The 16258-nt window shown below is 45.7% G+C and overlaps 2 protein-coding genes across 2 annotated transcripts in view; one reads left to right on the forward strand and one right to left on the reverse strand.

Moving 5' to 3' along the window:
* Positions 1-4868: 4868 nt before the first annotated feature.
* WNT16 (Wnt family member 16) lies at positions 4869-15769 on the forward strand. Its single transcript, XM_037888946.2, has 4 exons — positions 4869-5170; positions 5289-5524; positions 7833-8119; positions 15305-15769. The coding sequence occupies exons 1-4, from the start codon at positions 5076-5078 to the stop codon at positions 15767-15769; spliced, it is 1083 nt and encodes a 360-aa protein (XP_037744874.2). The 5' UTR covers positions 4869-5075.
* Positions 15691-16258, reverse strand: part of FAM3C (FAM3 metabolism regulating signaling molecule C) — a 59890-nt gene continuing 59322 nt past the window's right edge. Inside the window, exon 11 of the mRNA XM_043550160.1 lies at positions 15691-15827. The gene's annotated coding sequence lies outside the window, so the exon portion shown is untranslated. The remainder of the gene's footprint in view (positions 15828-16258) is intronic.

A 16258-nucleotide genomic window follows, 5' to 3' on the forward strand; every position in this document is an offset into this window, starting at 1 on the left:
TGGTACCTCACATGACCCATCCTGCATAAACCATATCTTAGTTATGCCATATTCATATCATAACAATATCTCTATGAAGAATATGGGGCGTTGTGTCACAGCTACCTACTCTGACGGGAGAGATTCTCCTGTCACCACCGGTACTCCACTTCCCTGAGAGTGGCAGCTATGTCAGTGGGAGAAGCCCAGCAGTTAGGTCGGTAGAACTATGTCACTCAGGGGTGTGGTTTTTCCACATCCCTGAGCAACACAGTTATACCAACACAAGTATTTAGTATAGACCAAGGCTAAGAAAGCCTCACCTCCTTCTCTTAGCTGTTGTGTGGTTGAGAAAACCAGCAGCTTCTGCTTGTGATTTTCTGAAAGTAGTGTGCGTATATATATACCAGGTATGCCACAAGAATGTTGCATGATGCAGGTTCTAAAGGTTGCATCAGAGCAGCTGCATCATGCAGAGTCTCAGGGTAGAGAACAGATGTGCAGTTCAGGAAGCTGATATCTGGCTTGAGTGGGCTGCCCAAGCTCCATAAAAGTCAATATGCAGCGTTCCTGTATATGCATAAACTACTTCTATTTTTTAATATGGGCCATAATTAATCCTTTAAGTGCCTTCCCAAACTAGCCAAAACCACCAGTCCTCACAAAAAAGCAAGCGATTACAACAAATCTGCAGTGTTTAGGCCAAGATATTTTGGTGTTAAGATGAGCCAAAAAAGTATTAGAATATTTTCAAGAAATTAAATTACCTCATTTTCTGGAATCCTCATATCTCCCAAAGCATATCTTTCAGAAGAATTCTACCCTGGCATAAACAGTGCACCTGTTTCATTTCAGGCAAATTGATTTAATTTTTATGAAGTTAGTGGGTTGGGAATAAAAATCGGGAACATGATAGAAAGCTATTTTCATACCCGTTTTAGGGACGAGAAGTCTTGTAGAAGGACTGTTCTAGGAAGGTTGATTTTTACATGTTTTGTTCAATGTCATACCCCTTTTCAGTAACACCCTGTAGTGCACAGAGAACTCAACACAGTAACATTTTTAGAATTTTCCCATCAGGGAGCAGAGTTTGCCCCCACCTGGAAAGAAGCAATGGCCCATATCATGGGTACCCTAAGATATGTGTGAAGCTCAAGTATTTGTTGAGGGGGGTACAGGGTCATCCATACATGGGCCTTGTGCTTCCACAGCAGGTCTGGGCCTTCCATAGCTTTGCCCCGGATGCCGGGTAGTGCAGCACCAATGGAAACAGATTGCCAGGAGTCCTTGGCCACAACTGCCACAGTGACAGCTCCCTCCCCGCAACAGGGTATCTCCAACTTGGATCTCGGTGTGTGCTGGTAGATGGAAAAGGTGGTGGGATCCTTGGCCAGCATGCTCATCACTTGCCTGCTCACTCCCCCCTTTCCCTATTTGCATATCACTGGCTCCATGGAGAACATTAGGTTTAAAGACAAAATTAAATGTGCAGCATCAATGGTAATTATGTACACTCAGAAAGTCTGGGCAGAGAATAAAAAGACTGCCAAGAAAACGGTTGATAGACTGTATATGGGAGAACAAAATGGATATGGAGCGAGCGCTGGACCAGCAACCATGGAAAAGACAGATCCAGCAACCCAGCAACAAAGTCTTCATCACTCATGTATGTAAATTTTGTATGTTATTTGATTACCAACCAGATAATCAAGTCTCTGAAAATGTAAGAGAACGCAAGTCACCAGCATTCTAAATGAACCATATGCAACAGCCAGTGACTGTATAGTAATTGCAACCTTTACTCTTACCACAACGTTTCACAGTCCTGCTTGGCATGTGGCTTAGCCCCTCACTGCTGTGGTATTTTTAAGTTTTTTGGATGCTATTTCAGAGAGAGGTCATGTCACAACCAATACCTACAAGCTTAGATGACAATGCCTGATGGTGAATTGGCTCCAGTTGACTCAATGCGCAGACTCAGCACTTTCAAGTTTGCCACTGTTGCACTGATGTCGTCATTCCATGAATTATTGACATAGGTTGAACTTGAATCACACCTATCTTGTGCTTTGTCACTGAACATTGTAAACTTCATGCCCGTTCAAGATAAAGGAGTTGAACTGACTTTTCTTAGGATATGTCTACACTAGAGCTGGAAGGTATAAATTCCAGCTCGAGAAGACACGGCCACACTAGCTGTGATTGAGCTAGCGGGCTAAAAAGAGAGGTGGTAGCTGTGGTGGTAGGAGGAGCTAACTGCTCGGAGTATGATCTTGTCTGAGACCATAGGTCCGTACTCCGAGCAGTTAGCTCCTCCCAATGCTGGCCCTGCCTCTTTTTAGTGCACTAGCTCAATCACAAGTAGTGGGAGTGTCTTCTCAAGCTGGAATTTAGTCCTTCCAGCTCCAGTGTAGACATATCCTCAGGATGGCTAGAACTCCTCCTTGTTTTAGGGTAAGAGTGCATTAATTCCTGTTGCACATCAGTAGGAATTGGCATGAATAGATAGATAGCCAGGATGTTGCAGCCAGCCCTCTGGGCTGTGTTGAATTTGCACACCCCAGTCTCTCCTGAGTTGCTCCAGGAAAAGGATATTACTAAACCTGTCACATGAGCTAGACCCTCAAATTTGGTAATGTCTTGTAGGGAATTCACCTTCAGCTAATATCTCTAACTACAGAGGGCAAGGTAACCACCAACTACTTTTCAGAAGATGATGGAATCTCTTCTGGTAAATCTTCCAAGGCAGTTACTATTTAGCAACGCTACAGTCCGCCTGCATGCTGGACTGTGGTATATCATCAGCATCTGACAATCCAGAAAATGCCACTCCTTTGGTGCCATGGATTTGGTGCTGATATGATATAGCAGTTTAATGAAACAATAATTTAGCAATAATCCAATCGGGAAATGCCACTCAGCTTTGCCGTTTCTTTCTGAGGAAAACAAATTGTCTGCTTTTAAACTTGGAAAGTGTGAACATTTTGATCCCACTAATCTGCCTGCTCAGTAAAGTGGTGTATAGTAACTTTGGATGCTTGATTCACTCAGGCTACACATATGACTTCAGCTCTGATTCTGGTTCATTTTTCACTACTTCACACTGATTTGGCTACCTGTAATGCCTAAGATTAATATTGTCTCATTTGCCTTGTGGGGATCAGAATTACAGAGGGCCAGATTTTGGTCCCCTTATTCACACTGAATAGTAGTCGATTTCAGTGGGCCTAATTGTGGAGTAAGGTCCTCCTCAGTATGAGTAAAGGGATCAAAATCTAGCCATACATGATTAAATGAGTGCCCTGGCATTTTTTACACCTATGAAAAATGGCACACTTCTGTAAATTGCAAATACAATCACTTGTATTGGCCGATATGTTCAAACAGAATCCCTGGCTACAGGAGATGTGATTGTAGCCTAGCCATAGATGTAGGCTATGGCTTGGAAAAAGTCAGGTTTCAATTACTTCAGATCTACGAGTATGATTGGAGCCATCACAGGTTAATAATTTTCCAACTCAAAGACAATATTATATGTGGTGTGAGTTGGAGTTGGATTCTGGACTCCTCAGAGAACATGCACGTGCAATTCTGTGCTATATGTAGGCTGGGCAGAATTCTTCTTTTATAAATGTGATGGATAATATCAATGTTTATTTTTAAGCTTTTTTATAGATTATCTATTTAAATGAAAAACTTCCTAACTGTCAGAGTGGTTACGCACTGGAATAAATTGCCTAGGGAGGTTGTGGAATCTCCATCATTGGAGATTTTTAAGAGCAAGTTAGACAAACACCTGTCAGGGAGGGTCTAGATAATACTTAGTCCTGCCATGAGTGCAGGGGACTGGACTAGATGACCTCTCGAGGTCCCTTTCAGTCCTATGATTCTAGGATTCTATGAAAGTTTACAGTTGCGGGAAATTATAGGAGGGTCAGGCAATGGGGGGTGTCAGACAACAATTGACAGTTAACATTGAGATTCAAAAAATTAATGCTTTATAACTGTTAAAACACAAATTGCTAAACATCATGTCAAAATAAACAGAGTAAATAACCTGAAATCAAACTAAGTTCTCAAGCAGTATTTTTCTTACTTTGCCTATCTGTAAATTTCAATTCTGTGTTGTATGGTGAAATTGATGTTTACTGATATTTATATGTAAAAATCTATATCATTCTAAGGACAGAGTGCAAATACCAATAGCCTCCTTGAGTTCAGGGCAGATGCTATATTTATATTGCAGATCAAGAGCCAGGGAGTGAGAACTACACTGATTTTAGATCAGGGTCTTGAATCAGTTTCAGTAGGTTGAGGGAGGAAGCAGCAACAAGCATAAAATAAACCGTGCTCAAATAAATTTTAGTCTCTAAGGTGCCACAAGTCCTCCTTTTCTTTTTGCGAATATATGGATGGTGCACTTTGTCTTCCCTTCCTTTCCTCTCATTGCTGGTTTAAAATACAGACTGTTGGTAAGTGTCACCTTTACAAGCCACCTAACTCCACCCTTATTTTCACACGCGCTGGTGGCATTAGAAGTCCCCATCAAAGGGGAACAACCTCACCAGCCAGTCCCCCAGAGGAAGGCAAGCGCATCCAGCGCAGTCCATTCTACGGGGCTGGGCGCTCTGCGGCCACCTGTCGCACAGCCGGGCCCCTTTGCTTTCTCCCCGAGCACGGGGCCGGGACCCGCACACAGACGGCGCGCACCTCTCCCTGAGTGAACGCTGCCGCTCCCCCGGAGCCTGTTTCACACCGGGTGTGCTGCGCGGCAGCGCCCCCTAGCGGGCCAGCCCTTGCCCCGCGAGCTCTCCGGACCAATGGGCGCTCTGTCTAATATTCATGAGCTGCCGGGGGCCAATGGGCGGCCAGGCGCGGCTGGAGGGGCCGAGAAGGCTGGGCATGGAGAAGTCCAAGAGGAACCTGCTCACGTTGAAGCGAGGGGACCTCTGCCCAGCCCTGGGCTCCCGCGGCTGCCCGCAGGCTGCTCTCTCCGGGCGCGGAGCAAAGGAAGAGGCAGAATAAGGGGAAGCTGCCGCGGGGGCTTGTCAGCTGCTGGCCCAGGCAGCGCGGGGCAGGGACGGCGGGCTGCCTCCATGGGGAGGGCTGGCTGTGGCTTGCCTCGCCTGTGCGTGCGCTGGGCAGCGCTGCTGCTAGCGCTCTGGCCCTGCTGCGCCCACGGGAACTGGATGTGAGTCCGGGGCGGGCGGGCGGGCAGCGATGGGGCTGGCGGGACGGCCGGGGAGGGGGCATTTCTGTGGCCGAGAGACTCCGGCTGCCTGGCTCTCACTCCCGGGCTGGTTCCGCAGGTGGCTGGGCATCGCCTCCTTCGGGGTCCCGGAGAAGCTGGGCTGCGCCGGGCTGCCGCTGAGCGGCCGCCAGAAGGAGCTGTGCAAGAGGAAGCCCCACCTGCTGCCCAGCATCCGCGAGGGCGCGCGGCTGGGCATCCAGGAGTGCCGGAGCCAGTTCAGGCACGAGCGGTGGAACTGCCTCCTCCTGCCCCCCGACTCCGACTTCTCCGTCTTCGGCGCCGAGCTGAGCAGCGGTGAGTCCGCGGGGGCTGGGGGGGGGGGGGATCCCGAGCCCGCTGAGCGCCCCCGGGTGCCCGCCAGCCGGGAGGGGCAAAGGCGCTGGTGCCTGCCAAGCCTTGGCCGCCGACCAGCGTTCGCCCCACTTGGAGCGCAGCGGGGCTCCCCGTCCCCCGGGAGGGCGCGATCCGCCCATGTGCCGGGGCCAGACAGGGGGTGCCGGGCGGGGGCGAGCCAGAGGCTGGGGGGTGGGGGGGTGTGTGTGAAGGTTGCAGGGAGAGCAAAGGCTCGGCTTCCCCGCGACCTGTCCTCGCTTTTGGAGGGCAGAGGGGCCGGGAGGGGGGAATCCCGGGGGCCGCCCGTGCCCAGCGCCCCCCGTGCGTCCCCTCCATCAGCTGCTCTTCAGATACTAGCTGGCTTTAAGTATGGGAGTAGTCAATGGGAACTGGCTGAATCAAGCCTTAAACTAGGGGTAAATTTGTCTGTATTAGATGAAAGCATCAGATCCTGCAAGAAGCTCTCTCCGTGCTCTCCGGGAGCCTTGCTGACTTGGCATCTACAGTGGAGCAGGTTGTAGGGTCTGGGCCCAACTTAACAATTAAACTCAATTATTTTCAAATGTGTTTCACTAGAACACATTCTCTTTTAATATAATTATTTTATGTCAAATGTTTATGGCTTTAGATACTGTTAATAAGTTATGACCAAGGCACGGATCGCACACACATACAGAGGAGTAGTGTCATTGCTCCCAAACACTTTTGCACATGGTTCAGTTTACTCACATGAGTATTCCCACTGAAGTCCTGTGCAGAAGGTTACTCATCCATGTCAGTGTTCGCAGGATTTGGGTTCAATCCCACGCTACTTGCCTGAATGAAGAATGCACAATCAGGTCCTTATTCAGTAGTGCACAATCAGGTCCTTATTAAGATTGTATTTTGTTCCTATGTAATGGTCGCTAAATGCTATCATACAGCACTTGTGAAATAAACCACAAAAATAAATAACTAAAAATAAGCAATACAAAGTAATGTAAATTCAGAAAGGGCCATCCTTGCAGTTACCAATGTGAATAACATTTTTCATGTGAATACTCCTGTGGACATCAGTTGGGCCCAAACTCAGGGACTGACCCTGCAGATACTTACACACAAGTGTCTTTACTAGTGTGAATAGTCTCGTTGGTGTTTTTTAAGGGAAAAGTTGTTTTGGTGCCATCAAAACACTCTAGTAGAAATGAAGTTCCTTTTCAGTGAGCAGTATGGAATAACTAAAACTTTCTTTTATAACAGTGGAGAAAATAGTAGTTCTTCAGCTGATGGCAGGATGTTTTAAATGGCCTTAATTGTGTTCTAACCTTACCAGAGCCTTTAAAGATATCAGGCCAGATTCTCTGGGGCATTCACTTTATGCCATGCCTCCAGCAGAATTTGGCTCTAAAGCTGGCTTAACCAGCATGGGAAGAGTCATCCCAGGGCAAAGATCATCCATTGGTGGCATAAAGATAGCACTGGGGCTTTATGCCACTTCCCCTTCTTAATGCCAGCCTACCAGAGAAAAGGGGGTATGGCCAAAACACCCTTGTGCCACTCTGATCCCTGCCTGTGGTTTCAGCTTCTTGTGATTGTTGCACCCTTTGTAAATTAGAACAGCCCTGAGGTTCTTAAAGGTGGTATACAGTGGGATCTGGCCCTGTACAAAGGCAACACTGTGATCTTGATGAAGCGGTGAAGTGAGCTGTAGCTCACGAAAGCTTATGCTCAAATAAATTGGTTAGTCTCTAAGGTGCCACGAGTACTCCTTTTCTTCTTACTATGATCCTGGGTGTGCACAGGTGAGCTTCGGGTCGCCCCATGATCTGAACCATTTTCTCCTTATTCAAATCAGTATTAATGGTGGAAAGCAGCAGGACTGGTCAGAAGTTTTCAACTGAAATTTATTTTTGAAATTTGGTCAAAATTTTCTGATGCCAAAAAACCCAAAATCCACTTCTGAAAGTGGCGAACAAAATGACACAAGCTCAGAATGAAGTAGCATAATTAAGGGAACAGTCCTGAAAAAAATCAAATGTATGTGAGTAGTCTTTCCGCATCTGTGAAGTCTTGTTAGGTTGGAGTCTCAGTTCCATTACACCTGTGTAACTCCGTGAATCAGGCTCACTGACATCAGTGGGATATGGTGTAAATAATGACTGTAGAGCTCTCTAATTATTCCCCTTGAATAATAGCTACTGGGGATTGACTTCCAAGATTCATTTGTGAAAATTAATAGTGGTCAGATGTGGTTAATCTCTAAAATAACATTTCAATGCATTCTTTTTAGGCACCAAGGAAACAGCCTTTATATATGCAGTGACGGCGGCAGGCCTTGTACATGCAGTGACTCGATCATGCAGTGCAGGAAATATGACTGAGTGCTCCTGTGATACAAACCTGCAAAACGGTGGCTCAGCCACTGAAGGCTGGCACTGGGGTGGCTGCTCTGATGACATCCATTATGGAATGTGGTTTAGCAGAAAGTTCTTAGATGGGCCTATTAAGAATATAACTGGAAAAGACGGGAACGGACTGATCTCAATGAACCTGCACAATAACGAGGCTGGAAGGCAGGTATGCATTAGAAGTTAGAAATCGAACCAAATGCTCGTTAGATTTAACTGCCCAAAGTGGCATTAATGCAAAGAGGCCTGATTCTGGCTGCAAGTAAGGATTGGGCCCATGGCAAGAGCCAAACTAAAATCTTCAGAGGAAAGAATTTCAAAACTGAGGCTAAAAATCCAGGCTATCATCTATCTCACTCACTTTATAGTTAAAAAATAAAAACCACAAAATAATTTTGAGTCAGAGGTGGAATGCAGTAGAGACTTTTACCTTTCATGCCCCTCCTTTAGTAAAATTTAACCACACACTTCTCAGAATAATGCTTGTGGCTTTATTTCCTTTCAGTTATATACAGTGGACTGCCTTTTTTTTTTTTTTTTGGAACCTTTCTGTGAGTTGACAGAGTGGACATCAGGTTTCTTAGCGGGTATAGTGAATTTTTTAAAAAATTGCTCTTTACTTTGTTGCCCACAGTGTATTACGTGCTGTTAAATACACCCATGAATAAGCATTTTTAGACAGTCTATATACAGTCTTTTCCTGAAAGAAGCTGAGCACCCACAACTCTCAGGGAAGTCAGCATAAGCTTTGAAATCAGTTGCAAAACTCCCATTGACTTCAGCAGGATCAAGATTAGGGCCTGCTGTCTGCAATGATCAGGCGCTTGCCTATCACTCTCTGAGCTCTACCTACACTTAAAAATTAAATAAAAAATGTTAGCGTTGACCACCACAGTTAGATTGAGGTAGCCCCTTGTCTTGACCATTTCCATCGATGTAGGCAGCATCTATGCTATAGCAGCATAGCTATAGTTGTGTGGCTGTAGTGTAGATAATCCCAGGGTAGTTGAAATCAATGGACTGATTTGCAGAGTAAGGTACCACTTTGTGTGAATGAGGATGGCAGAATCTGCCCCAATAAGAATCTAGGAATTTAGGACCTTACAGGATTGCAGGCATTTTGTAATACAGAACTCTGCAGTACAGCACAGAAAAAAGCACTGTAGAAATCATTGGGTGCACACACCTTAGTATATGCTGCATTTTTCTACAGCGCAGCACTGGTTTTTGTATTAAAGAAATTTCATCCATAGCAAGCTTGAAGCAGTTAATGATCTTTAGCCACACTGTTTTTGCAGAAGAGCTGGAATTGTTGTTAAATACCCTTGGAGAAAGTATGCAGACTATTCTGTGTAATTTCCATACAGTAAATATTTTTCAACTTAGCTGTGAGCTGTAGGGTAAAGCAAATATTGCAGCCTTTATGCAAAGTGAAAGCAAAAGCAGCCCTCATTATTTGCAGTTAGGATTTTACTCTAACTATGGTATTAGTGAGTAAAATAGCAGCATAAATTCTCTTGATTGTCCTAATTTCAAAATCCTTAAATAGACGTTGGAAAGAATTTAAACTGGTGTTCTGGGGCCTACAAGAAGGAGGTTTTGCAAGATATTGTGCTATCCTGTGACCTTGCATAATAAATACCATTGTGTTTCTGATGCCGTGTCATTGCAAGAATAGTCTTCCAGGGAGTGATGTGACACCATTCATTTGGAATAACTGGTACTGGCTTTGGTATGTGTAGAATACTCCAGTTCCTGTTCCATCTCCACTCCGAACCCTATGCTTAAGCTTTGATATCCTAGTTTGCTCTAGGACATGTAACTTAGAAAGTAGGAAGGATCGGAAGATCAGAAAGGAAGAGTGGTCCAGTGTTTACTAGTCTGAGACTTGGAAGATCAAGGTTCAATTGCCTGTTCTGTCACAGAGTTCCTGTGGCAAGTCATTTAGGCCCAGATCCTCAAAGGTATTAAGGGAGTTGGGCATCTAAATACTTTTGAGGCTGCGGGCCTTAGCTTCACTATGTCTCAGCTGCCCTTCTGTAAATGGGAGGAAATAATTCTACCTTACCTGACAGGTGTTGTGATAGGTGAATAGACTTGTGATTGTGAGGTGCTCAGATACTATGATACTTAAGATATCTAGACAGACTGGGGGCCAAACATTCCCTTCTGGTTCCACAAGTAGAAAGAAGAAAAAGGAATCGACCTGGGTGGGGTGGGCTCCGTCGTATGCAACCCCTGTTTCTCCAAGCACTGTAGAAACGTCTCCCTAGATGCTTCTTGAAAATAAGTGGGTACAAGTGAGCTGGTGACAGGAGGGGTTAGTCTCAGGAGTCTACTCCCCGGTTCCATGAAAATTCCAAGTGTATGTTAATTCTGACCCTTTCATAATGAACATACACTGTACCCCTCTTGCTAAGATGAAGTTGGAGGCAGCAGCAGTCAGGACCAGGGCTGGTGCAACCACTAGGTGATTGCCTAGGGCGCCAAGTGGTTGGGGGCGGCGGTGGAGCGGAGGTGAGCTGGGGCAGTGGGGCGCGGGGAGGGCCTCCTGCAGCAAGTAATGGCGGGGCGGCGCACAGGGGAACCGCTCCCTGCCCCAGCCGACCTCTCCTCCGCCTCCTCCCCTGAGCACCGCCCTACTCTGATTCTCTCCCTCCCAGGCTTGCGTGCCGAACAGCTGGTTGGCGCCGCAAGCCTGGGAGGCGGGAGAAGCGGCGGCGTGCTTGGGGAGGAGGTGGAGCAGAGGTGAGCTGCTGCACGCGGCTCCCCGGGCCGAGGGAGGGGGTGGTGGGAGCTGCTGCAGGGGGTCTGCCCGGGCCGAGGGGAGGGGGCAGCGGGGAGCTGCCGCGGGGGGGGGGGGGGGGGGGCTCCCCAGGTCAAGGCAAGGGGGGCGGCGGCGGGGAGCTGCTGCGGGGTGGCGCAAGGTAGAAGTTTCGCCTAGGGCGTGAAACCTCCTTGCACCGGCCCTGGTCAGGACCATTATGAGAACACTGCTCCTACAGGAGCTGTGGTGCTGGGGAAGGGAGATGTGGCAGCATGCAGCTTCCATATGGATTTCCTTGGTCTCTGGTGGGTCTCAGAGGAAGGAACCTCACACCTTTCTCTTGGGGGTGGGTGCAAACCCCTCCTCCCTCAGGGAATGATCAGGCTAAAACTGAGAGTCTGAACTCACCGGGTTCCATGTCCCATAAAGGAATATACTAACTGACCCATCAGAATATTTTATTGACAGATAGAGGAACTCACAAGTGTATTGCACTTCTTAGCTCCAAACATATTAGATAATGATTAGAGGACAGGATGGCTCAGAGGATGGCTAATGGAGCCATTTGGAATTGGTTATTGGTATGATACTGAATGAAATGTCACCTGCTCAGTTTGCCTGTGTGAAATGAGACGATGGTCTCATCAAGGTCCAGGTAACTGTCATCAAAACCACAATCCCTGTTGGCACTCTTGGTGACCGCATCGGCAGAGTGGATTGAGTGGGTATGGACTGAAGTACTTACTCTGCCCTGTCATTGCTCCAAATGGGGCTGCTGCTTATAGACCAGCGTGTATGGTCCAAACAGAGGATTCAGCCACCAGTGTAGCACCTTTCACAAACACTAAATTCACCTCACGTCTCTGGATACACACCTGCATACATAACCCATAAAAGCACTGCAGTGCATGTGACAGAGCCCATATCGCATGAGTTTCTAGCTGTAGTGATCCAGAACATATTGTACTTTGAAATGCCCTCAGATTATGCAGAAACAGTAGACCATCGTTTCCAGCATCCTGACACAATCTGGTCTGCTTTCATTTAGATGCTTACCATTAGGCACCAAAGTTTGGCCTTATGCATAGAAGCTTGTTCCATGGCAATCTGTTGTTGCAGTCAGAATATGAATACACAGCCTCACAATGCTATCCTTGCAGTCACCTTTTAGAGCAGAACCACACTTTAATAAGGAAGGTGCATCCCACATCATGAAGTACCATGGGGAGAGGTGATCAGAAACACTTAGATAGTCATAGACCAGACTAGAGGTGAGAGTGAGGCTCACATCATTCCTTTGCCCTTTTTCATTTACGTAGCCCCAATCCTCCAAACACACACATGCTTAATTTTACACACAAGAGTAGCCCCACTAACTTCAATGGGGCTATTCATGTGTGGAAAGTGAAGTTTGTGAAATTATTTGCAACATCAGGGCATATGTTTGTACAGCGCCTAGCACAATATGGTTTCAGTCTACTTGGGGATGCTACATTTTATCATAATACATATAACTAATAATGGTAACTAGGATAATACTTTGAAATAGCATCTCTTTGTAAAACAGGCTTATTGTTTACATTCTCTGTATGGTTTCTGTTTTTGTCATTTTTGTTAGCTTCTCAGGTTATTTACATTGTAACAATGGCCCTCTCCTCTCAGAGCCTAGCTTCTCCTCTGCCTTGATCATAGTGAAGTCTTAATGCCAAAGCTGTGACTATCCAATCGTTTCCTTATCAACTGATTCTGAAGATACAAACACAGGATTATGACTATACAAATAAGTAGTGAGGAAGAGAACACAAGTATCTGTCGTAATTGCAGTGGTGAATCAGAGTGTTACTGGAAGACTGTTGTAAATTGGGGATGCCCAAGGGTGGTCTGGGCATAGGTCCTATCCCCCATTCTTGCAGAGGAGCAGTTTGGGTGTTCCTACTGCCTGCTGCCCATCCGGACATAGCAGCCTCCCGCTCCAGATATGGCCCACAGGCACTGTTCCCTGTAAGCTGTGCGTGTCTGTGTGCGCACGCAGATCCTAAACCCAGCGCACATGGCGAAACACCGTGTGCACAAAAATTTGCACAGAAGCACAACAATTTGCACAGAAATTTTTTGCACACACGGCCTGTCAAAAATTAGAGGGAACATTGCCCACAAGGTCTAGAAATGTTGCCTTCATCTCCTTCTCAGTTCACTGGGTTCCATCTGCATTGACTAATGGTTCTAACAGGTCAGGGCACATGCCTGCTATTCCTCTTTAATGGCTCTGTGAATGCCTCACTTGTTTGACTTACCAGCGACCTCGAGCAACAAGCAATTTCTGTTCATGCACCAAGGAAGGTACAAGTCCAAGCAAATATGCTCGTGTATTTTTAATAATGTTTGTAGAGTTATACATAATTAGATGTGACCTTGACGATCCAGGCACGTTGCCAGCGCAGCCCTCAGTATCACTCTGGGCTCAATCTGGCAACGTGCTGAAAGCCCTGAACTCCCACTGAAGTCAATGAGACCTAGTCAGGGCGGGGTCCAGAGCTTCAGCCACGCTGATAGAAATGTGTTCATTTTTTGTTCCAAATTTACCATCATGTTAAAACTTAAGGCAGGGACAAATCACTTCCTCTGCACCAAATTATAACAACTACTCCTTTGTTAAACTTTGGTGTGTGGAGGAGGGGCGGGGTTGGTGCCAGTCAACACACAAATAAAGATAGTCCTGGACCCTTGGAGTTTGCAGCCTAAGACCCTGACTCTTAAATCTGCCCTTTGTGGATGGAGCAGTCCCCCTGATGTCACTGGGGCTCTGCATGAGGGCAGGGCTACAGTGGCTCTGATCAGTCTGCAGGATAAAGTAAGAGTTGTTGTGAAACCCAGAGGAAGGTGTTAAATTGGTATTTTTCCTCTTCCCCCCCCCCCCCCTTTCCTCCCCTTTTATAAATGCTAGGGTGGGGAAGGCATGTGATGGACATGGGTGAGTGTATGTGGGCAGTGGGTCTTTGGGAGGGATGAGTAAACAGAGGACAAGTATTTTTCCTGGGGATGTTGAAGAATTTGCTCCGTAGTTTATGTGGAAGTGTGTGTTCCTGTACAGATCTTCTAAGATCTCCTAAGATCTTCGTGTTGGTGGTAAAGATACTCAAACTGGAAAACACACCAAACTCTATTGCCTTATTAGTCTGCTGTAGGCTTACCCCAAGGTCCCTTTTACACTCAGTTGTTATGAATCAGAGTAAATGCCCCTTAACCTTTCTGCACTAATAGCTTAAAGAATGTATCTACTTTGCTGTATAAAGAGTTTAAAGAGAAGCTTGTAGCTCCATTATTAAGTCTTAAAAATCAGCCTTTTTTAACACTCTCCAGCTACTGCTGCTTCAAAACAATGTCATCAATAAATTGTTTTGTGATTAAAATATATACGTGTTGTGGGAGTGTAGGACAGGGACAAGTTAAATACCCTACAGACAACTATAATATGGACTTTTCCACACAATTACCAATGAATCCATATGGAGTGTTAATAATGGAGATGTTAAAAAAAAATTTGGCTTCATCATTTTGCTAAGTCTGTGTATATGATAGTTTTTTAAACTTTTCTAGAGCTGTGTCATGTGTACCAATAGACACACCTCGTTGTTTACTTCTACATATGACCATCCATGAGAGATTGAAGGGGAAGCCATTACGCTCAGTCTGCCAAAGATCTGAGCTGCAGTCCCAGCTGTAGGAAGTTCGTGCTTTGTTTACAGTCTACAGTTTTTCAAGGCTCGCTCCAATATAAGCTCTGCCTAGATTCTTGTGTGCGCTGCAGAAGCCTAATTAAGGCTGCAGACACCCTTTGCCCTGCAGACAGTTTTTATTAAGTCGACTTATATCTGAAAAGGATTTAAAATTTATTCCACCCAACAGAAACACTTCAAACAGAAAAGTATTAACTCTACTAATATTTCTAAAATACTGCAGTTATAAAAAACGTGGATAAGTTACATTATCAAAGCATGTTAGCTAGTATTTATATGCAGTGAAAAAATGCATTGAAAACAAGACGTTAATGGCAAACCTAACTTAATACCTACCCACAACAGGAGAGCCTGATCCTGTCCATGTGAAAGCCACCTGGGACTTCACCTAAGCCCCTAGATCTAAATGTCCTCCGCTAAATCCACTCTCATTCCCAAACTGTGCACTGTTAAAAATCATTGCTATGTTCCACTCAAGAGGTGGATGCATTTCAGCGATGGGTGGAATGATTAAGTATATGTAGTTTGGGGGAAACGTTGAATCCTTCAGAATGAAAAAAAGGCATAAATGCCAATTTTGAAGGAGTAATAATGGAAACGTACAACTCATTTTGTCTTGCTAAGATGAGCTGCAGCTGTTCAGCACCTCGAAAAAGTCAGGCTGTGTGTGTGTCTCCAGCTAGGTACCCAGAGCGAGTAGCCACTAAAACTTTGTCCCTGCTGTGGCCTTATTTCCCCATCAGTAAAATGCTTGGAGACCTATGGATTACCAGCGAATGAGCAGTATTTTTAATGAATGAGGGAATATGGTGGAATTAAAGTCTGAATATTGGTCTTGATTTGTTTTCAGGCTGTAGCAAAGCTGTTGTCAGTGGATTGCCGTTGTCATGGAGTTTCTGGGTCCTGTGCTGTAAAAACTTGTTGGAAAACTATGTCTTCATTTGAAAAGATTGGCCAGTATTTAAAAGATAGATATGAAAACAGTATACAGATATCAGACAGACTGAAGAAAAAGCTACGCAGGAAAGAAAAAACCCAACGGAAAATACCAATCCGCAAGGAAGATCTTCTCTACATAAACAAGTCGCCCAACTACTGCGTAGAGGATCGCAGACTCGGGATTCCTGGAACACAGGGAAGGGAATGCAACCGCACTTCAGAGGGACCAGATGGTTGCAACCTCCTCTGCTGTGGCCGTGGTTACAACACTCATGTGGTCAGACACGTGGAGAGGTGCGAATGCAAGTTTGTCTGGTGCTGCTACGTACGCTGCAGAAGGTGTGAGAGCATGACTGATGTTCATACCTGCAAATGAGATAATCTGCCTCCGAAAACCAAAGCAACTTCTTCCTGCTGAACAGGACTCATTCCTCCTGTGTTGGGATAACAAGAGGATCAATCTCAGTAACAGAGCTCACGGAATGTATTGTATTCCAAACGGGTTGGTTTCTAACCGAAAGAGCAACTCAAGACAAAGAGTAGCCTGCACAAAGTGATAAAGTAACAGCAAAAAAGGCCATGCCTTTTGAGAAGTCCAGGTGGATAGGTGACACATTTGAATATGTAACTCCACAGCTAGTTAGGGGTATTAAACTTTTCATCAGCAACAGCCATAACATGATGATCAAGAATTGCCTTAACATTGTCAATAAATACAATGGAAAAAAGTCAAGAAGAGGTATTGGCTTTTAATGGCCACAGGCTGAAGGGATACTGGACATGTGAGAGGTGTCCTGGAGTCCTCACTCCCATCTGTTAATAATGGGAACCTTTCAGGAACTAGAATTACCCATGCATGGCTTGT

Source organism: Chelonia mydas, chromosome 1 (assembly GCF_015237465.2).
Source record: "Chelonia mydas isolate rCheMyd1 chromosome 1, rCheMyd1.pri.v2, whole genome shotgun sequence".
Classification (NCBI taxonomy): Eukaryota; Metazoa; Chordata; order Testudines; family Cheloniidae; genus Chelonia; species Chelonia mydas.